Genomic DNA, 22,508 nt, shown 5'->3' on the forward strand with positions numbered 1-22,508 from the left:
GGCAATTGAGTCAAGAAATGCAGTATTTTTTGAAAATATATTTCCTTGTAAAGAAAAGAAAGAAAATTGTTCTAGCAAACGAAAACTTGAGACGGAGCATGCAAGTCAAGTACCTACACATGACCCAATTTTAAATGAAAATGCTATACCATTGGAAGGCTCTTCAAAGGAGCAAGAGCCAAGAAGAAGCAAAAGGACTAGAATCTCAAAGTCTTTTGGTCCAGATTTTCATACTTTTATGTTGGAGAATAAACCAAAGGACATACAAGATGCTTTGGCTAGCCTTGAAGCTCCTTATTGGAAAGAAGCCATCAACTCTGAAACAGATTCTATTTTGCAAAACCATACTTGGGAACTAGTGGATCTTCCACCAGGTACCAAGCCATTGGGATGCAAATGGATATTGAAAAAGAAAATTAGAGTTGATGGAAGTATTGAAAAATACAAAGTCAGGCTTGTGACCAAAGGTTATAGACAAAGAGAAGGCCATGATTTCATCGACACGTATTCACCAATTTCAAGAATAACATCCATTCGTGTGCTCATTGCTATTGCAGCTTTGCATAACCTTGAGATACATCAAATGGATGTCAAAACAGCATTCTTAAATGGTGAACTTGAAGAAGAAATATATATGGAGCAACCTGAAGGCTTCATTATTAAAGGACAAGAAAGAAAGGTCTGTCGTTTAATTAAGTCGCTATACGGACTTAAATAAGCGCCCAAGTAGTGGCACAAAAAATTTGACAAGGTAGTATTGTCAAATGGATTTAAGATTAATGAGTGTGACAAATGTGTTTACATTAAAGGCACTCGAGAATCTTATGTGATGGTATGTCTATATGTGGATGACATGCTAATAATGGGGAATAGCCAAGAGTTGATTAAGGGTATAAAGAAAATGTTAACAAAACCTTTTGATATGAAAGATATGGGTATTGCTGATGTAATTCTAGGGGTTAAAATATTTAGAACTCCAGAAGCAATAGTCTTATCTCAGTCTTATCATGTAGAAACAGTGTTGAAGAAGTTTAACACTTATGACTCTACCCCAGTAAAAACGCCTTTAGACGTGAATGTCCATTTGGCGAAGAATCGTGGAGAACCAGTTTCCCAACTTGAATACTCAAGAATTATTGGAAGGCTTATGTACATCACTAATTGTACTAGAACTGACATCGCTTGTGCGGTTAACAAGTTAAGTCTGTTTACAAGTAATCCTAGTGATGCACACTGGAATGCATTGACAAGGGTGCTTAGATATTTAAAGCACACCTCAAAATATGGACTAAATTACACGAGGTATCCTGCAGTACTTGAAGGATACTGTGATGCAAATTGGATTTCTGACACCAAGGCCTCCAAATCCACCAGCGGCTATGTATTTAGCATTGGTGGAGGAGCAGTCTCTTGGAGGTCATCAAAACAAACTTGCATTGCTAGATCTACCATGGAATCGGAGTTCATAGCGTTAGATAAAGCTGCAGAAGAAGTTGAATGGCTTCGCAACTTTCTAGAGGACATTCCGTGTTAGACAAGTCCAGTGCCAGCAATCATGATACATTGCGACAGTCAGTCGGGAATTGCAAGGGCACAAAACAGTATGTATAATGGCAAGTCTCGACACATTCGTCGAAGACATAATACTGTGCGACAGTTGATCTCTAATGGAGTTATATCTGTTGATTATATTAAATCAAAGGATAACTTAGCGGATCCGCTTACAAAAGCATTAAATAGAGATCAAATGTACTGTCTGTCAAGAGAAATGGGTTTGAAACCTACCAAATAAAGTTTTCATAGTGGCAACCCAACCTTGTTGATCGGAGATCCCAAGATCTTGGTTCAATGGGACAACTAAATTATGAGAACTTGAGGAATCTCTCCTCATTCCTAAGACGATGAGTGAAGTTGCCTACAAAGGTAGTGAGGTTAAGTAATGTACTTTTAATGATTCCGTAGCTTGCAAAAGCGGGGTAAGTAGGATACCCTTTTACAAGGAGATCACCTATGTACGTGTGAGGACGGGCCGCCTCGATGAAACACGTATGAAGCCAAGATGTGTTCCACGGCCAAAACGGACACAACCGATAAAACAAAATGGAAATGGAAGAAAAGTTATCATTTGGGTACAGTTGTCTGTGTTTACATGAACCGCCAAGAAGTTCAAGACATCAAGTTCACTTCGTGGCCTAGTAAATCCGATTGTATTCCACTAGGGAAGGTTCAAAGCCAAAAGCCACCTCTCTTGATGTGATAATTTTTCGTATATACTCTCTCTTATGCATCACGAGCATTCATGTGGGGGATTGTTGGATAATTTGATGCTTAATGAATGAAAAATAAGCAAATTAATCAATGTGTTTGATTGGAAAAATTCGAAACGAAGAACGAAGTTTAATGAACGAATATTAAGTTCTGTGGTTCTGAATTAAACTCGAAACGAGTTCATCGAATGTTAAAAAAACTTCAAACGAGTAGTCGGAACATGTAAGGAATGGAAACGAAAAAAAAAATTTGAACGTGAACAGTAGCAGCGCGCAGGTGCGCGCTGATCCGCGCGCAGGTGCCCTGGCGAGAGCGCTCGGCAACGTGCGTGCGCGGGCGCCTGCTCGCGCCCCTTCGCGCTGTTTTCGTGTCCCTTCGAATTTTCTGGTATTTTTTCATTTCTTTGGCATTGTTTGATGCTTGTGATCAGTTACAATGGTCAAGAGACACCCTTATGAATGAAAGATCACGTCTTTCCACATGAAAAACATTAAATACTTGATTTATTAAAAATCAAAAACACATACAAACACAAAACATCATTTGGCATATCTTCTTCTTCCTTTCTTCAACAAGAGATAGTTCATTCATTTCCTTGTGATAGAACTTGAATATTTGAGTGCTCATTATTCAAGAGTTGTAGTTGTATCTTGGGAGAAGATTGCCACCAACCTCTAGCATATTGTGAGGGACAAATTCTTCTTAAGGAGAAAGTGTTCAACACTTGCCTCTACAAAGCCTATATCATTGTTTTCTTCTTGTTTTCCTCACAAATTTGAATAACCCAAACAACAATCTTAAGAAGAATTTTGGACTTTTGATCATTTGCAAGAAGATTTTCAATGGCATCATCATCTACAACACCATATGCAACCGTTGCACCAGGAGAGAAACCAGAAAAGTTTTCTGGTGCGGATTTCAAAAGATGGCAACAAAAGATGCTCTTCTATCTCACAACCTTGAGTTTGTCAAGGTTTTTGAAGGAGGATCCTCCCACCGTTGTTGAAAACGAGACAGACACTAACATGAGGACCGCTTTGGATGCTTGGAACCACAGTGATTTCCTGTGCAAGAACTACATCCTCAATGGACTTGACAATGCATTGTACAATACGTATTGTCAAGTCAAGACCACCAAAGAACTTTGGGATATGCTTGCTAAGAAATACCGGGTGGAGGATGCGGGTTTGAAGAAGTTCATTGTTGGGAGATTTTTGGACTTCAAGATGGTGGACTCAAAATCCGTGATGAGTCAAGTGCAAGAACTACAACTTCTCTTGCACGAGATCCATGCAGAAGGAATGAGAATTGTACGTATAGTCATGAATTCAAGGTAATTAAATTTTGACTTTATTCAATTTGTAATCATTATATAATTATCCAAGCTCAGCCAATTAATTATCCAAGCTCAATAAACTATATAATATAAACTAAATTTTACATAAAGTAAACTCTCAAACTACACTTGATTTGATCAATTGACTGCTGAGCAAACTCTACGAATTTCACCATCAGTACTCCCAGTCTTGACTTCGATATTACTCATCTTCACCATGGATCTCCCAAATTCCAAACTGAATGTCAATCCAAGCAAACCCCTTATTCCCAAATAACGTTGCACGAAACTCTGGGTCGACCCGTCGGTCCATAACTTTTGATCCGATTCAAGAATTCCTCTGCCGCTCCTGAGATTGGCGAAAAACGAGTTGTCGAACCGGTTTTGGCTACTGTTGTCGAGTCCGACACGAGTTGACCCGTCACCGTTTTGAGGGCAAAGAGACTGAAGAGTTGGGAGAAATGCTGGGTCAATTGATGGATCGGGACCGCCGGTGGAATTGTAGTTGTACAGCCTATAGCTGAAAAACTGGCAAGCGGAAGTGCCGATGGTGTGGCCTCCTGCATAATTTTCAAAAAGGTTAGTATATTAATTTAGTCGAAATTATAAGTATATAAATTTGGACATGCATGCACAACAAGTCAAAGTCAAAATTGCAATAATTAATGTGTGATTGAAGCTTGACTTTTCGTTACAGCTAACTAAAATGAGCCCTTTTGCTTGAAACTAAAATGCATGTATTTACGTAGTTTCAGTGTAATATATATCTTTCAACTTCAGTATTAATACTTACCAACAAGGGTGACAAGATCCTGAGTATTGAGCCCTTTTGCTTGAAACTTCTGCACTTGCACATCAACGGAGTCGGTAAAACCAGGGAGATTAGAAGTATCACTCGCCAATGAAACCCGCCCGTCTCTCCGTCCTGTCGGCACAGACCAGCCCACCCCACTAGCCTGCAGAAACAATTAGCAAAAAATATATAGTGAATTCATGATTTTGGACATATGGCTAGATATGATATATATTTGAGAAAGAACACCGAAAATATTAGCAAGAAGTCACAAAACTGATTTGACATCATACCAGCACCACCGAGTCCCGTGCAGCAAGAGCAAGAATATCAGCGCACGAAACAACTCCAGGGCACGCCGCCTCCAGCTGCGTCTTTGCATCATCTATCACTTCATATCCTCTCAACAAACTGTTAGGCGGGGCAGTTCTCTCGGTGTCATCTCCAGCAATAAGTATAGAAGCATCGCAACCTTGGACAAAACAGTCATGAAAGTGCATTCTAAGCAACCCCGGCGCAATTGTAGGGTTAGCATTAAAGTGCGACCTTACGGTCGACTGAACTATAGATTCCACCCGAGGGCATGAGCTCAAATAGAACCCGACACGCGTGCCCTGCCCGAGTGCGGAGGTCGCGAATGTCGCGAGCAGAACAAAGAATGCAGCAGCAAGTGTTTGATTTAGTTGAATTCTCATCGTGTTTATATATATATGGATCAAGAAAGTGTATATATTTTATAATCTTCTTGATGATTTTGTGTGTGAAGAGAAAGGGGATGTGGGGGGATATTTATAGGTGGCGAAAGAGATAATAATATGAGCTGGATCTAGCACGAGCAATCAAAGCCGATTTGTTGGAATTTTGTGACTAAAATTCAAAGGGTTATATTGGATGATGAGGTGGGATGCAATTTCCAATTACAGAGACCAAATTTGAAAAATATAAGTCTTTTGGTGTATGCATTATCTTGCATGTATTGCATGGTGGCCTTTCACCTAATTAGAAAGTAATTAATAGATTCATTGAACTACTTCGGGTGTTATTACGAGTTTGCACCAAATTTTACATGAGTGGTAAAAAAGATAAACTTCTAAATATTGCTACCTTTAATTTGCAAGGATTAATCGATTTTATAAGAACTTGATGGACGAGTGTGCCAGCCATGAAAATAAAACATTTTCTTGAAGAAAATTACCTGAATTTGAAAGGTATATTCGCTATAATTGTTTATAAATGTATTCTTAAGCGTTTTAATGTAATATTGATTCATATTTTGTTTGCTACAATATAATTACAAAAACCGATTGGTTATAATTTAGTTTGATATATCCTTAGCTTGTCGTAATATAAAATTACAAAAACCGATTGGTTATAGATCATTTTCACCAAGGCTCAAAGTTTTTATTGAGATCTCGGGTTCAAGATCCGATTCTAACAAACTTTTCTCTAATTAAAAATAAATAAACAACGTAGTGTTTATAATCGCTATATAATAATGTTTAGAACATGGAGATTTTGTTAACCTTATCTTTTTAAATTATTTGATAAGAATGATAGTATTTTGCGAAAAAACGGGCAGAATAGCGACGGTTTTTAATAAACCGTTGCCACTATAGCGACGGTTTTTAATAAACTGTTGCTTTTGTTGCGACGGTTTTTTATAAACCGTCGCATTTAAAGTAGCGACGGTTTTTAACAAACCGTCGCTATATTAGCGACAGGTTTTGACATACCGTCGCTCAAACACCGACGCTATAATAGCGACGGTTATTCATAAACCCGTCGTCTACTAAAATAAGCGACGGTTTATCTAAAACTGTCGCTTTTATAGCGACGGTTTTACAACAACAGTCGCTATATTAGCGACAGTTTCATGACACCGTCGCTATTTTGTGCGACGGGTAATATACCCGTCGCCATGTGCGACGGTATAATAAAAAACTGTCGCATTATTTTGCGACGGTTTATATAATCCGTCGCCATACGCGACGGAATTTCTAAACCATCGCCATTAGCGACAGTGTTTGAGACACCGTCGCCGATCAACCGTCGCCAATAGCAACAGTTTTACGTAACCGTCGCCGATCTAGATCGGCGACGGTTTCTCAAAAACTGTCGCTAATGACGACGAGTTTTTCGACTACCGTCGCTATAATTCTTTTATATACCAAGTTCGCGAACACCTTACAGCGATTTCGCCTATTCGGATTTTTTTCTTTTAACGAGACTCTATCAATTTTTTCGTATTTTCTGTTTTTTTTACTTGTACTAACATTTATTTGTATTAATTTCGTAGATTTGCTCGTCGGTGTAATCTTTCAGCGTTACGTGGATCTGCATACCTTCGCGCAAATAAGATTTTTAAAGTTTTTTTTTTTATCGAAAATTTAATATTTGTGGTGTATGTATTTATGAAATTTTGCTTAGTATTTTTTTGATGATTTTTAATTTTTTTAACGGAAAACCTAGCTTAATTAAGCTACGGTTCTTTAAAAATCCTTCACTTTATATAGCGACGGTATTTCGATAAACCGTCGCTTAATATAGCGACGGGTTTTCAAACACCGTCGCTTAGTGTAGCGACGGTGTTTTAGAAACCGTCGCTTTCATTCAGCGACGGTTCTAAATAACCGTCGCTTAATATAGCGACGGTATAATTTTAACCGTCGCTATATTAGCGACGGTTGAATTTATCCGGTCGCTATATTAGCGACGGTCTTGTTAAGAAAAACCGTCGCTCCAGGCGACGGCCAAAACCGTCGCTAAAAGGTTTAACCGACGGTTTGGAAAACCGTAACAGGAGGCTTCGTCGCTATTTTGCAGCGACGGTTTATCAAAAACCGTCGCCCCGAGTTTTCTTAACAAGACCGTCGCTAATATAGCGACGGTTTAAATTATACCGTCGCTAATAATAAGCGACGGTTTTAAATAATCGTCGCTGAATGAAAGCGACGGTTTCTAAAACACCGTCGCTACACTAAGCGACGGTGTTTGAAAACTCGTCGCTATATTAAGCGACGGTGTTTGGAAACCCGTCGCTTTATTAAGCGACGGTTTATCGAAATACCGTCGCTATATAAAGTGAAGGTTTTTTTAAAGAACCGTAGCTTAATTAATCTAGGTTTTCCGTTAAAAAAATTAAAAATCATCAAAAAAAAATACTAAGCAAAATTTCATAAATACATACACCACAAATATTAAATTTTCGATAAAAAAAAACTTTAAAAATCTTACTTGCGCGAAAATATGAAGATCCAAGTAACGCTGAAGGATTACACCGACGAGCAAATCTACGAAATTAATACAAAAAAATGTTAGTACAAGTAAAAAAAACAGAAAATACGAAAAAATTGATAGAGTCTCGTTAAAAGAAAAAAATCCGAATAGGCGAAATCGCTGTAAGGTGTTCGCGAACTTCGGTATATAAAAGAATTATAGCGACGGTAGTCGAAAAACTCGTCGCCATTAGCGACAGTTTTTGAGAAACCGTCGCCGATCTAGATCGGCGACGGTTAAGTAAAACTGTCGCTATTGGCGACAGTTCAGAAATTCCGTCGCTTAAGGCGACGGATTATATAAACCGCCGCAAAATAATGCGACAGTTTTTTATTATACCGTCGCACATGGCGACGGGTATATTACCCGTCGCACAAAATAGCGAAGGGGTCATGAAACCGTCGCTAATATAGCGACTGTTGTTGTAAAAATGTCGCTATAAGAGCGACGGTTTTAGATAAACCGTCGCTTAGTTTAGTAGACGACGGGTTTATGAATAACCGTCGCTATTATAGCGACGGTATGTCAAAACCCGTCGCTAATATAGCGACGGTTTGTTAACAACCGTCGCTACTTTTTGAATGCAACTGTTTTTAAAAAACCGTCGCAACAAAAGCGACGGTTTATTAAAAACCGTCGCTATAGTGGCAACGGTTTATTAAAAACCGTCGCTATTCTGCCCGTTTTTTTGTATTGTTATGGCATAAAAAATTCTATTCGGATAATGCCATAAATGAATTATGGATACATACTTTAATAACTTTTTTGATCGAAAATGAATTAATTTGGACTCGAGTTCGACCTAAGATAAAATTAGAATTCAAGATGAATTGAACATTGCAAGATTCAAAATTATTCGATTTGTTTGCATTCCAAATTTTAACTATTATTAAACAACTACAATGATTACTGAACCCTTAATATATCTATGATGGTAATATATTGGCAAAGTTTAATTTCCCATATACCAATTATGTATTTCAATTTTTTTTTAAATAAATTATTGAATATATAATTTTACAGTAGCATATATAAATTGGTTGACTCGTCGGGTTACGTCTGACGCTGCCTTATGTCGCATTCGGAAAAATTTGGTAGAAACGCGTTATATAAAAAACGCGCCTTTTTGGAACAATGATTTTTTTGTTTTTTTTTTTTTTTTTTTNTGAAAATTCAAAAGTGGAGATCAAGTCAACTTAGCAAGTAGTAATGCACATTATAAAAAGGAGCAAACCAAACGTTATCTAAAAATTTAGTTGGTAGAAAAATTAATTTAAATTATAATATAAAATTATACTACAAATTAGTTCAAAACATAAAAAACAATATCTACTATTACATGAGACATCTTATAATGTGAACGATTGAGTTCTTGCTAACATATAATCGTCATGAAGCATAAGGTGGGGAAGCCTAAAATATTTTAACGATCTTCGTTTTTCATATAACTTCAGTTCAATTAGATTAAAATAGTTAGAAATTGAAAATTAATGTACCAGAACCAAAAATTGAAAAAATAACGACCAAAATAAAAAATTTGCGGAACTAATTAACCAAAAAAATTATTTTCCCAATATTATAATATTGTAAACCGTTAAAAACATTTTTCGAATATTTGTACGGACTACGCCAAATAACTTAAATAATGGGAGTGGTGAAGGGTTAGAAATCCACTAATCCCACTCTCAAACTAAAAACAATAAAACAAATAAATAAAATTTCCCAAGATTTGCAAGTCAAAAGCCCATAAATTGTCAAAAAAAAAAAAACAAATAAATAACGGGAAATTGGTCTTCAATCTCCAACCGTCGATTTTTTTTGTGTTCAGTCCCTGGGTATTTTTTTAGTACCACATTTCCACATGAAGTGTATCAAATTTTGTATGACATAGTACCACAATTTTGTGGGTAGAGAGTGAACCCAAAGAAATATTTTGATTGAAGATTTTTCACCAACTTCCCCAATAAATAAATCAATCAACCAATTTTTTATTCACAACTTTATAATTTTCACACTTTTCCATTTAGTGTTGGCGTATGAAATATCAACAATATCCGACGTTATATTAGCACAGTAAGCGAGTAAATATCAATTTTCGAATAATTAGAGGAAGAAGTTACACCAATTTTTATAACTTTTCCTTCGATTAATGGCTCTAAAAATCATATGCCTTAATTACGACATCAGATTTTCTTATCCAATATTTGCACCAACCATGGCGTCACTCGCATCATTGTTCCAGAAACTCTCTTACCCTCCAAAACCAAAGTCTCCAATCCCAAGAAATTTCCACCCTACCGCCGCCGTCACCGCCGCCACCAGAAGATCACTCTTACTCAACATACTAATCACAACACCAACATTCACGATACTGACAAAATCCGCCACCGCTCTGGAATTGAGATTCGCAGTCCCGGACCAGACACTTGAAGAAGCAGAAAACAGCATACCAATCCACACCCAGAGCCTACTCGAAGTGAAGGATTTGCTAATGGCGGAATCTTGGGTGGAAGCTCAGAAGGCACTGAGGAAGAGTTCATCTTACTTGAAGCAGGATTTGTATACGATAATCCAGGGCAAACCCGCCAAGGAGAGGCCACGGCTCAGAAAATTGTATGCTGATCTGTTCAATGCCGTGACGAGGCTGGATTATGCGGCTAGGGATAAGGATAGGATTCTGGTATGGGATTGTTGGAGCAGTATTATCTCCTCCCTTGATCTTGTTTTGTCTTATATATAAAAAATTGTATATGGTATTTATATTAATATTATCCAATTTTTGTTTTGCACTATCAAGAACTCCAGAATTTTTGCAATTCGGGATGTCTTTGTTAGGTATATTAATGCTTTATTAGGCTTCGGTTCTTGAGAAATGTTATATGTAACATTGAGTGTTGTGTAACTCTAAATATACATATAGTAAGGATTTAGATCTTCTACTTTGTTGAAAACACAGTATTTGGTGCTATGCACTTTTTACATTAGAAAATCACTTATCATCTCGTTTAATCTGACAATTTTTTAAATTTATCTAATATGATGTGATGTCCACAAGATGATCATGTCATCATCTCGTGTAAAAAGTGCACAGCATTTGATGCTGTGTTTTCAACACAGTAAATGATCTAAATCCCATATAGTACAAATCTTCGTTCTTTTATTTAATTCTTATAGGCTAATTAGAATATGGTGACACCAAAGATGTATAATATATCAACGATATACAATGAATAGCATAATTATTTATGATTTTTCAAACGTCGTATAAAACAACCATGTATAATATTTAACTTATAGCATCTAATGGAACTATGACAGAGTTAGGTAAGGTGCCACACCAAAACTAGTTAGGGAGGGAATGACATGATTAATATAAATAATGACAAAAACTAAATCAATTGCATGTTAATTAGTTTTACACAGTACTTTAAAATCATTAATCTTCTAATTCATGGCAGAGCAAACTGTACGTATTTCACCATTGGTGCCTGTCATAACTTCAATGTTGCTCATCTTCACCATGGCTCTTCCAAATTCCATGCTGAATGACAATCCCGCCAGCCCTCTGATTCCCAGATAACTTTGCACGATTGGTCGGGTTGAATCATCGCTCCATAATTTCTGATCAGTTTCAAGAACTCCTCGGCCGTCCCACAGGTTCGTGAAAAACGAGCAATCGAACTGGTTTTCGCTGCCATTGTCGAGCCCCACCCTCCTCGAAGCGTCTCCGTTTTTGGGGCAAAGGGACTTAAGAGTCGGGAGAAATGTAGGATCGATTGTTTGGTCGGGACTGCCGGTGGAATTGAAGTTATATAGCCTGTTGCGAAAGAACCTGCAAGCGGAGGTGCCGATGGTGTGTGCTCCTAATTTAAAAAATATAGGATCATGATGTTAGTTTAATATTTGTAATAATATATATCTGCATGCATTTTGGAGGTTAGTTTGTTGAATGAATTTATTACCGACGAGGGTGACAAGATCTTGAGTGTCGAGTCTTTTGTCTTGGAATTTTTGTATCTGCACTGCAATGGAGTCTCTAAAACCAGGCAAATTGGAAGCCTCACTCGCCGCAGAAATCCGACCATCTCTCCGCTCTGTCGGCACAGCCCAGCTCGCCCCACCAGCCTGTTTCATATGCATGTGTCACAAATTAAAATCAAACAGTAATAATAGAATATTGCATTAAGATTGAATAAAACTTATAACTGATAAAAAAATGTACAATAATTGATAAGACTTACGAGCACGACCGAGTCACGAGTCGCTAGAGCAAGAATGTCCGCACATGATACGACGGTGTCGCCTGAGCACGCAGCCTCTAGCTTTGTCTTCTATTAAGATTGGAACTTGAACCTAACTCAACCTCAAAAGCTAACTCAGGGGGAGAGGATTGTCCAAGTTCATATATACAACTCCTAGGTATATTATCCAATGTGGGACAACTAACACACCCCCTCACGTACATGAATAAACATCTGGAGCGTGAAGTTTACAAATGACCCAAATATAGCCAGAACGGGTGACCCAACTATGGGCAGTCCAAGACATAATGGTGAAACCTGAGCTCTGATACCATGTTAAAATTGAGACTTGGACTTAACTCAACCCCAAAACCTAGATCAAGGGGGGAGGATTGTCCAAGTCCATATATGCAACTTCCAGATATTTATCCAACCGATGTGGGACAACTAACAGACCTCCATCATGCACATGAATGAACATTTGGAGCGTGAATTTTACAAATGACCCAAATATAGACAGAACGGGCGACCCAACTATGGGCAGTCCAACAAATAACGGTGAAACCCGAGCTTTAATACCATGTTAAGATTGAGACTTGAACTTAACTCAACCCCAAAAGCTAGTTCAAGAGAGGAGGATTGTTCAAATGCATATATACAACTCCTAGGTATATTATCCAACCAATGTGGGATAACTAACACACCTCCCTAATACCCAGGAATAAACATCTGGAGCGTGAAGTTTACAAATGACTCAAATATGGGCAGAACGGGTGACACATAACGGTGAAACCTGAGCTCTGATACCATGTTAAGATTGGAACTTGAACCTAACTCAACCTCAAAGCTAGTTCAAGGGAGGAGTATTTATGTCGAAAACATTATTTATCACAACAAAAATATCATTTTTTTTATTTATATTATGAATAACTATTGTATAATATATATTATTTTGAGTGAAAATATTATTTTTTATGTCTAAATTATTATTTTCATTGTGAAAATATAATTTTTTGTTAGTTATGATCTGAAAAAATATTATCTAATATATGATAATTTGAGTGAAAAAAATTATTTTTATGTCAAAAATATTAATTTACGCTGTAAATATAAATCAAATCGACGTATGAATAAGAATATCTGTTTTATGGTTGGTAGGGATCTCAATTGTGTGTCGTACCCACAATCTTGTTCTAAAGATGAGAACTTAGTATAAAATAAACTATTATAGAATATATGCTAAAAGTTGATTGGATAAATAAAAACAATCTACAGTACGCGCTTCTACCAATTATATGGTGACTGAATCACAGTTGTCGGCACGCCATTTTAGAATCAAAGGTCAAATTATCTTTGAAACAAAGTCAAATTGCTTTATTATTTAAATAAAATAAAATTATTTATTATTATTAAATTATTTCAATGATTATTTTAATTTCATGCCCATTTTGTACTTTAGATCAAGAATACCAACGTAGGTGCATTATTTAATTTAGATATTTGTGTTCGACTTTTAATTTCATAGATAGTTAATAAATTGCCCGATCGAGTTAAGTTAATGATACCTTGTATATGGACATGATTGCTCCTATTTCCCTCTCATAATTATCCGATTTTAATCTTTTTCTGACGAGTTAACCCGTAAACACATATTTTTTTATGACGTATGTAATGACACTTTATATGAAAAAATAATTTAAATTGTCAAAAATTAAAATATACAAGACTATAACTTTTTGGCAAAAATTTGTGTGAGACGGTCTCACGGATTGTATTTTGTGAGNAATTTTAAATCCATGAAATAAAATATTTATGTAAATGTGTAGTTCTTGGCGATATTTAATATTAATGTGAATTATTGTTTCAAAAAAAAAAANATTTTTTTTTTTTATGCTAAGAGTATTATTTTTTACTGTGGATATCGGTAGGGTTGACCCGTCNAATGTATATTTCACTTTCGTGCCAAAGAATTCATTAGATCAAAATATAGTATTTTCTTAGAAAATTACCATTCCTCATCTAATATATTTATTTTTCAATTATAATAAATATTTGACTAAAGATATATTAAATTAATTTTTTTATTATTATTATTCAAATAAGATTCAACGTTGTGTTACTGTTTCCAAGGCCTTTGTGGTCGTTTAAAGAAGGTGAAATCGAGTGTTATTTTCAATGTATTTATGCTATTAGAGCTAAATATCGACCTAATATTCTGGAATAAAAGTAGAATGCAAAAGAAGTCTAAATGAGCCCGTCTTAACCCAACTATTTGTTAGAAATATTAATTAAATATCAATCCTAATATTTGAAGTTATAAACAATGTTCTATAAAACGTTAGGTAGACTACCATCCGTCGCCTAGCGTCTAGTCAGTGTCTAGATGGTTTTTTTTAATATAAATATATAATTCTTCTTGTTAATTTACATATTTATCCAATAATTCTTCTATGTCATATTCAAACTCAATCAATGACATATTATTTATTCTTATTCGATATAAATTGATTGAAAAATATGTAGAACAGTCTTTTTTTAAAAAAAATTAAAAGTTTTAAAAAATAAAAAATCTATATATTAATTTAGGCGACTGCTTAGACGATTCTAAAAATCGGAGCGATGAAAATCTTTTTTTTTTAAAAAAAAAAAAACCAGAATTTAAAATCTTAAACAATGTTTTAAAAAATTTAATTTGTTCCATCTGTTCACTCGCTTTAGTATGTTTCTCCCCATCAGGTTATTCTGGTTTTGGGTAATTCGGGTTTTATATTTTTATATCGTAATCTAAAATGATCAGGTTATTCACGTTCGGGTGTTATCAGGTTTTTTAAAAAATATTATAATATTTTTTATTAAATTAATTTTTTAGTTTTTTTATTAATTATAATATACTTAAACTAAAAGATAAAAATAATAGTATATTCGTATCATCAACTAAAATATAACAATTTTATTTTAATTAAATTTATAATGTTATCTATTGATTACCCAACCCGAATGCTCACATCTACTCCTACCAATCGATCGTAACAATAATTGAGAAATAAATTGTTTTCGTACAAGTTTAGTTTAATTCAATTATTTTAATTTAAAACTTTGATTTTATACTATGACACAATTATTTGAAAAAGAAACACACACACACACNTTGTTCGAATTGATTTTTTTTATATATATAAAAATTGGTGAAATGGTTTCGCACAAAATGATTTCAATAGTAAATTATAGAAAATTTTATTTTGAAACAACTATAACTTTTTAGTGTAACTTTTGAATTCCGCTGACAACAATTTCTCAAAACATATTATTATGTTTTCTCAAAAATAAAAAAATAAAAATATTATTATGCTGAATAAAATATTATTATTTTTTCAATCCAATGGACTCAATGAAGAACATAGTCTTTTATTCTGTCCAATGTACACTGAAGGCCCACCCATAGTTTTCGCCCTTTATTTTGTAATATAATATTCTTGATTCCCTAACCAATGGGTTAAAAAAAACAAAAACAAAAACAAATCATAACTGCCACTGTCAAATTCATGGTACTTTTTCCTTAAAAAAAACATGGTACCTCGTATATCTAAAAATTATTAATACTAGTAGCTCAACTGGTACCAACATTTTAAGAATCTAAGTACTTATGTCTGGAGGTCTTGTGTTCAAATATTGGGGGAGGCAAAAGAAACCACTTTCTAGGGGTGATATATATTCTATGAGTGACGATGCATGAGCATAATCCTAACTACTCATGATCAGTAGTTGGTGCATGTGTGTGGGCCGAAATCCATGTTGGTTCAGCCTAATGACCCATGATCATTACAATATATATATATATGGGTCTTTGTGTTATTATTTATATTTATATATATTATTATTTTTTTGCCCCTCCGAATAAATATTTTTTCCTGAGAATTTTTTGTTCCATTATTGCACATGAAAAAGCTTGAATCAGCAAACCACTTTGTATGTAAACAATCGACTCCCATAAAGTTAGAAAAGGTAAATGAAAGAAACCATCAAATATGTGTGTCGTACCATCTTAATTCATAAAACCTACAGTACAAAAAAGATTAAACGACCACAAAGTCCTAAGTAGGCATTTTGAAATAATTCAGTAGCTAAATCGTCATATCATATCATATCATGCTCGTTGTATATGCCAACGACATCTATAAATATAAGCATCATACACATATTTCCAACTCAAAACAACAAACCATTCGAAAATCTTGAAGTGCTTGGTTAAGTAGCAACAATGGCAAGAAATATGGCCGAATCTGCTCGTGAAACAACCACATTGGCTTCTCTCGACAAAAAATTAGCAATCGCCAAACGTTGCGCTCGGGGTAATTAAGGCTTCGGTTTTAGTTAGATCATACCATGTTAATTTTTCAGTCTCCCATGCATGTTTGTTGATTTAATTTATGCAGAAGGTGTGATTGCTGGAGCAAAAGCAGCTGTGTATGCCTCCATTGCCACTGCAATTCCAACTGTATGTAAATGTATTAAAATATTTAAAATAATAATCTCGAAATAATAATTTCGATATTAATTGCAGTTGGCAGGTGTGAAGATGCTTCCTAGGGCGAGAGCTTATCTCAATCCCACTGCTCAAGCTCTCATTATCTCCACCGGTAAGTGCAATTATATCATCTTTTGTTAAAGGAAAAATAATCGAATTTGACCAGTTGAAGAAATAAGAGTAGTTGTCAATTCAAATGAAAAAATTTACCCATTTACCATTCATGTATGATATTTCATGGATGAGTCCATTATCCCTGATCCATCTTTAACCCAAATAGAAGACAGACCCATCACGGACCCAGATATTCTCTTATAAATATCAGGTTCGGGTGTTTAACCGATTCATTCAATATATTAATTTTCAGCAGCACCTTTAGCTGCTCTCCACTTATATCATCAGTTTCTGACTTGAGCGTCGGAAGAGCTACTACGGGAAACTCTCCCGCCCCCTTCTAATTTTGTTTCATTGTTTTAGTGGGTGGAATGGCATACTTCATAGTGGCAGACAAGACTGTTCTGAAAAAAGCACGTCGGAACTCCTTCAATGGCGCCTCTTCGCCATCGCTATGCGATTACTAAATTTATGGCAAGATTTCGAAATAAGGATTATATGTTGGGTCATATTCCAAATGATTTGTAGGCTTTGTATGACATATACGTTAATAAAAATGCTCTGATATTTATGACCTCGACAAATAATTTCATGTGAATATTGTATTTTATATTTAAAATAAATTTAATTGAATCTAAAATATGAGATTTATCCCCACAGCTATCGACATTTAATTAGTTTACAGAGAGATAGCACAAATTTCTCACTTCCTATAATCATCACAAATTTTCAGCTCAGTCAGTATTCTTGTTTTTAATGATAGACTTTAGTAAAAATCACATGGATCAAACCAAACAGATAAGGATACTACAAAATTTTTATCTATTTACAAACACCCTTTTACAAGTTTTATGTGAAAACTTAAGGTAGATGCACCGGAATGTGCAACATTGGAATGTGTTTATGTTAAAGCTTTGTCACATCTAAATCATTAGGTTTGCTATCAGTGATCGTCTTCTCCGTTTCCTCGCCAATTTCTTCAACGAAAATCAGTTGCTTGACTGTTTGCTGGCCGGACTCGTATCAGACCCGTAAACCTGCTGCACAAAACACATCATAAAGCAATTAAGATACCACCTGGATAATCGTATATGAACTGCAGTTTCTACATAATATTAAGCATACCGTGTAAAGAAGACTGCAAAAGTTAGGAGTCAAGAGCAGGTATTGCACACGTATCTGACGGACGGTGAAACAACAAGTGTGCTATTGAACGATCAATAGGATTTGTACCTGCTTCCATATTCGTGAAATTGGAGCACCTAAAAAGGAGACGAGAAGATTAAGAGTTGGCGGAGTCGAGGAGAGAGTTAAAAGCATTCTTTTTTAGTAGCATGGCATGTAATGAGAACGAATATTGCATCCGGGTTGATGCGTGGGTATTAGCAGAAAATGTGATATAAAGAACTTCAGTTTTTTATTGAAATCTCGATGGAAGATGGATTTTTAATTTAAAAAGGAGAGAAATTACTAACGTTTTTGTTCCTTCCGCAATGAGTATTCCACTGGAAGTTCTTTCGTTAGCAGAACTACCACACAGATTTGCAAAATTATGCCTCTGATCAGCACCCTGCGCCAAACGGTACAAACCATCCCTTATGCATAGCCTCGTTCTGAAATCCAACTAAACAAAGAATTTCAACCGTAATAAGCTTGAAGATAATTGAATATATGGCAAGACATAGAACTGTATGACTAAAGTTATAAAGAACATGGAATATGTTGAACAACCTGATTGCACCGAATATATTCTTTTCAATTACAACAGTGATCGTTGTGTGTTTTAATGCTTCAGACTATTACAGATGCTTCCTTACTTCTCACAGAGCCATATTCATAATATACAATTGCAGCTAGTCCTTCGACCCTTAACATTCATCTTTTCCTTGTGGCGCACATAAATGCTGAGCTAAAAGTTTGAATCAAAGGCCAATGTTTTTTAGGACCTTAGCACGAGATGGGCCTTAATGTGATGTTTTGCTTCAAGAATATGAATGGTTGCTTCATTCTCTCCTACCTCAACTCTTATTTTTAATGAATAGAAACTAAATGAACTCCTAATACATCAACTATAAAAAAAATTCAATCTAAGAAAGATGAGATATCATACCCATTCCATTACGAGCTGAAGCTGGCAAACACTAGCTGCTTCTGGGGAAATATCATCCAAACTCCGGGTTGAGCTTTCTTGTACAGTTGCAGAGCCTAGTTTCGCTGGATTTACCAGGCTGACTCCATCAGCATCAATAGTATCCTCAAATTTGTCTCCACAAAGATGGACTTGCTTCCCCACTGATCGAGAACCACTTTCATAGGCCTGCCCCACTATATTTGCATCTTCAAGCCAATTATTCACAGAAGATTCATTACCTTGATTGCTGTGTTGCTTTTCCATCTTTTCAATTCCTGCTAGAGAAGTTGCAGAAGATGGAAAGTCATGGAAGCAATCAATGGATTGTAATTGACCAGATTCATTTCAGAACTCCATTTGCAAAAGTAAAGTCAAGTCAGTACCCTTACGTTTGACAGCAGAGGATGGTTGATTTGCTGTAGTCTGATCTGGTAAATGACTATTCTCTAAAGGTGCATTAGAGATCAAATTCAGTAAGCCCAGAGCTTGTTTCTGTTGCTGTTGCAATTGTGCAGATGGATCCTCATAAGAAGTGGCCGCAGAATGGAGTTGAGTGACTTTAATTGGACGGTTACTCAGATATCTGCAACTGCCTTTTCCAGAATCATGTTCTTTTCTAATGCCCTTCAGCTGGTTCAGTGGCTTGAACTGCTTTTTGAGTCCATGAATCTGCCAATATCAGTTAAAACAATTAAATGTTGGTACAATGTGACAAACTTATAGTGGAAATAGGGCTTCTTTCAACTTATGCATCCACTAACAAAGGATAAACAGCGAACAAAAACAATAGCTTCCGCTAATGTGGAACCTCCCTTTACCCACAAGACGTGGCTGAACTCATTGCAATTTAAGCAGTATTCATTTCATATTCACAGGGCAAAAAGATGCATGTAAAATCAGCAATCATAGAAACAATAGCAAAAGAATCATGCATACCGCTCCACCACCTTTGGTTTTGGAATGACTATTAGTAAAAATGCTTGGACAGAGTGCATCATTGATTCCTACCCTCTGCAAAAAAATTGCTTCAGGGGTAAATCGCGGTTCAAAATTACTACAACAAGTCTCCAGAAAAGAAGCATGCATCAAAATCATAGAAATATGCACACACCTCATCTCTAGGGAAAAATCCATCCTTGCTATCAGGTATAGCAGGTCCATTCACAAAAGGAACATCAGAATCAAAATTCCCCAACGTACAAGAACTTTCTTTAAACTTTATTGGCACACTCGCCATGGCAGAATCATCAGCCAGATTGCTCTTTGAGGAGTCTCTGTCTTCTTTACTTGACTTAGGACATGAAAACTCAAATCTAAATTCTCCTTCATCTTTATCTGGTGATAACCAACTCAATTCATCTTTATTGACTCCAACACCAAATGTTGAATCAGGACTTCTGGTAGACAGGACACAATTAATTAGGAGAAAGGCAATTGAATTAAGAAGGAAAATTTTCTTAACCTCAATAAAGAAACTGTTCAGGATTACCTAAACATCATCTCAACGTCTTCAAAGCTTTGTATATCGGGACAAACACCAGAGAAGAAACCAGTAGAATCTATGTTCTCAAAAGAATTGAAACTACTTTCTTGGTGAGTTGTTTCAGATTGGTCATCCACATGGGTTCTCCTGCCACCAAGATAGGTCCCATTCTCAGGAAACTCGCCACCGTGGGAATCTGCACGGTTGATTTTGAATACATGGCATGATGACCTGATATCATCAAAAGCTACACTTGATGTTTCGTCCATTGAGTCACTTTCAGATGAAAAAGGTAACACGGCAGTTCGTTTGTAGGACCATGAATCTGTATCTGACATACAATTGCATTTATCATGCAGACTTGAACATCCACCCTGTTTTCTTCTCAAATGCGTGTATCTAGAAACAGATCCGTTCTCAGAATGGCTTGAATTACAATTTACTTCACAGAGAGGATTACTCAAGCTGTCGTGCCACGGGAAATGATCATTGGAAGATCCCAACCCATCATTGGACACCACTTGATCAACCCGAAAAAATTCATCCCACAGCGAGTCTTCGAACTGTAACAGCAGCAACATAATTTTAGCTGTAATTAATGCAGAAAATACTTCCATAACACGAGTACAACACTTTCTTCCAAAATCATAGTTAGTCAAAAAGTTGAAAAAATTTCAAACAACAATCTTATAATTTTAACAACAAAGCCATTTATTCTGGTGATTAACAGGCAACTTAAAATTTACTTGAGCCTTAAAAGGAGAACATGGACTCGAGGAGTCACGAGTTGTGTCACATTCATATGCTAATTAAACATGCCTTTAAAGTTTTTTTGGCAAAAGCTTGGTCATACAAAACCATTTCCAGCATAATCAAGGCCATGCAAGAAACTACTTGCAAATGTAGGAAGATCATCAGAGTAAACCAAATGATCTTAAAGCCAACTAACAGCAAATAATACAGTATTTTATTTACTTTTTCCCATTCAATGCAAGTATGCAACTAATCTCCAAAATTTTATTATTGTAGAGTTTGGGGGGAAATGAAAATTGAAAATAATAAACATTTACCAACTTACAACATATACACAATCAAAACTCAACGATAAAACAGTAATAATCTTTAACCGTAATGTGGAATAACCTTTCGTCATTTATCAAGATGATACCTAATAAACATTATATTCGATATAACAACACGAAATTTTCTCTGGTTGATAAAGGAAGGAACTCACCTCAAATACGCCCAAGCCTGACATGACTTCAAGCAGTCACCCAACAGTCAAAACTGTAAGTAATAACCAAAACAAATAGTGTTACAAACCAATTACAAAAATAAACCACACAGGTCAATCAATATGCATAGCCTCCGATTCAAGAACCACAAACAGATTTGCTGAGTTAAAAAAAAATAAAGAAAATCATGAAAGGAAAATATCATCAACACACAAAAGAAAGAAAAAAAAACTCTAGATTTCAGCTGATAAAAGTCACTAGATGCAAACCAACAAAATTTAATTCTCATCAGCAAACAAAATCAAATCACCAAATGCATCAGAAACTCACAGCAGAACTCCCAGGAAACACAATCAATTTTTCGATCGAAATCAACACTTCCACTCACAAAATTAACAGCAAAAAAGCAGAAATTCCAGTTCTTTGGAGCGATTTTGTGTAGAAATCCTCAAAAGGAGATGGGTTGTGCAGTCCGAGATTCGGATAGAATTTAGCTGGGGTATGTATTTAAATCCTTTTGAGGTTAAATAAAAAATAAAAAATAAAAAATAAAAAATAAAAACTGTGGCCATAAGAGTATCCACGTGGCGTAGACATCATTCCCAACGCAAGTGGAATCAAATTCGTGGACGAGCAGAGCGGGCCGGATCCGATCTCATTCGGCTTTCCCATTGGTCCACGTGGCGTTTTGTGGGCGGGTTGTAGGAAAATGGGCTTAATCGGACCAAGTGCGATGGAACCCGGCCCATATTGCTTCATTAATAACTCGACGAGTGTCTTTTATTTTTTGAATGAGTGACCATATGGTAAAATTTAGGTTGAAATAATTGGTGGCAAATGAAAGTTTGGTTAAATATTTGTATTTAAAAAAATATCGATTTAATCGGTTCGATCCTGTTATTTAATTTAAAAAATAATGATTTATTTGGAATTTTGGTTCGGTTAACAAATCGATCGGTTTTAAACCAACTCGAGTTAATCAATTTCAAGATAAAATAATAGAGTCTAATAAACCTACATGTTTATTTATTTATCAAATAATTTTTTTTTTAAAAAAAGATATGGAATAACAAAATTTTGGGTGTGAGTCTAATCTAATTAGTTTA

At 35.6% G+C, this 22,508-nt stretch overlaps 4 protein-coding genes across 9 annotated transcripts; 1 reads left to right on the forward strand and 3 right to left on the reverse strand.

Moving 5' to 3' along the window:
* Window positions 1-3,612: 3,612 nt before the first annotated feature.
* LOC140988281 (peroxidase N1-like) lies at window positions 3,613-5,153 on the reverse strand. Its single transcript, XM_073457305.1, has 3 exons — window positions 4,691-5,153; window positions 4,398-4,560; window positions 3,613-4,164 (listed from the first exon to the last, which is right to left on the reverse strand). Exons 1-3 carry the CDS (start codon window positions 5,090-5,092, stop codon window positions 3,743-3,745), a joined length of 987 nt encoding a protein of 328 aa, XP_073313406.1. The 5' UTR covers window positions 5,093-5,153; the 3' UTR covers window positions 3,613-3,742.
* A 5,964-nt stretch (window positions 5,154-11,117) lies between these two features.
* Window positions 11,118-12,376, reverse strand: LOC140987696 (peroxidase N1-like). The gene is made up of 4 exons (XM_073456327.1): window positions 12,371-12,376; window positions 11,915-12,004; window positions 11,636-11,798; window positions 11,118-11,536 (listed from the first exon to the last, which is right to left on the reverse strand). Exons 1-4 carry the CDS (start codon window positions 12,374-12,376, stop codon window positions 11,118-11,120), a joined length of 678 nt encoding a protein of 225 aa, XP_073312428.1.
* A 3,685-nt stretch (window positions 12,377-16,061) lies between these two features.
* Window positions 16,062-17,131, forward strand: LOC140987149 (early nodulin-93-like). Its single transcript, XM_073455554.1, has 4 exons — window positions 16,062-16,263; window positions 16,348-16,409; window positions 16,476-16,551; window positions 16,917-17,131. The coding sequence occupies exons 1-4, from the start codon at window positions 16,173-16,175 to the stop codon at window positions 17,018-17,020; spliced, it is 333 nt and encodes a 110-aa protein (XP_073311655.1). The 5' UTR covers window positions 16,062-16,172; the 3' UTR covers window positions 17,021-17,131.
* A 92-nt stretch (window positions 17,132-17,223) lies between these two features.
* Window positions 17,224-21,891, reverse strand: LOC140989039 (uncharacterized). Of its 6 annotated transcripts, none has more exons than XM_073458201.1 (10): window positions 21,733-21,891; window positions 21,402-21,454; window positions 20,174-20,730; window positions 19,796-20,078; window positions 19,621-19,695; window positions 19,068-19,353; window positions 18,664-18,962; window positions 18,029-18,177; window positions 17,679-17,815; window positions 17,224-17,593 (listed from the first exon to the last, which is right to left on the reverse strand). In XM_073458201.1, exons 2-9 carry the CDS (start codon window positions 21,423-21,425, stop codon window positions 17,701-17,703), a joined length of 1,788 nt encoding a protein of 595 aa, XP_073314302.1. In that variant the 5' UTR covers window positions 21,426-21,454; window positions 21,733-21,891; the 3' UTR covers window positions 17,224-17,593; window positions 17,679-17,700. The 6 variants fall into 6 exon arrangements, with proteins under 6 accessions (XP_073314302.1, XP_073314300.1, XP_073314301.1 ...); XM_073458199.1 differs by having other exon boundaries at window positions 17,225-17,590; window positions 19,796-20,081; window positions 21,733-21,890; XM_073458200.1 differs by having other exon boundaries at window positions 17,226-17,593; window positions 18,664-18,959; window positions 19,796-20,081; window positions 21,733-21,890.
* Between the last annotated feature and the right edge of the window lie 617 nt (window positions 21,892-22,508).

Source organism: Primulina huaijiensis, chromosome 11 (assembly GCF_012295235.1).
Source record: "Primulina huaijiensis isolate GDHJ02 chromosome 11, ASM1229523v2, whole genome shotgun sequence".
NCBI classification, from domain to species: domain Eukaryota; kingdom Viridiplantae; phylum Streptophyta; class Magnoliopsida; order Lamiales; family Gesneriaceae; genus Primulina; species Primulina huaijiensis.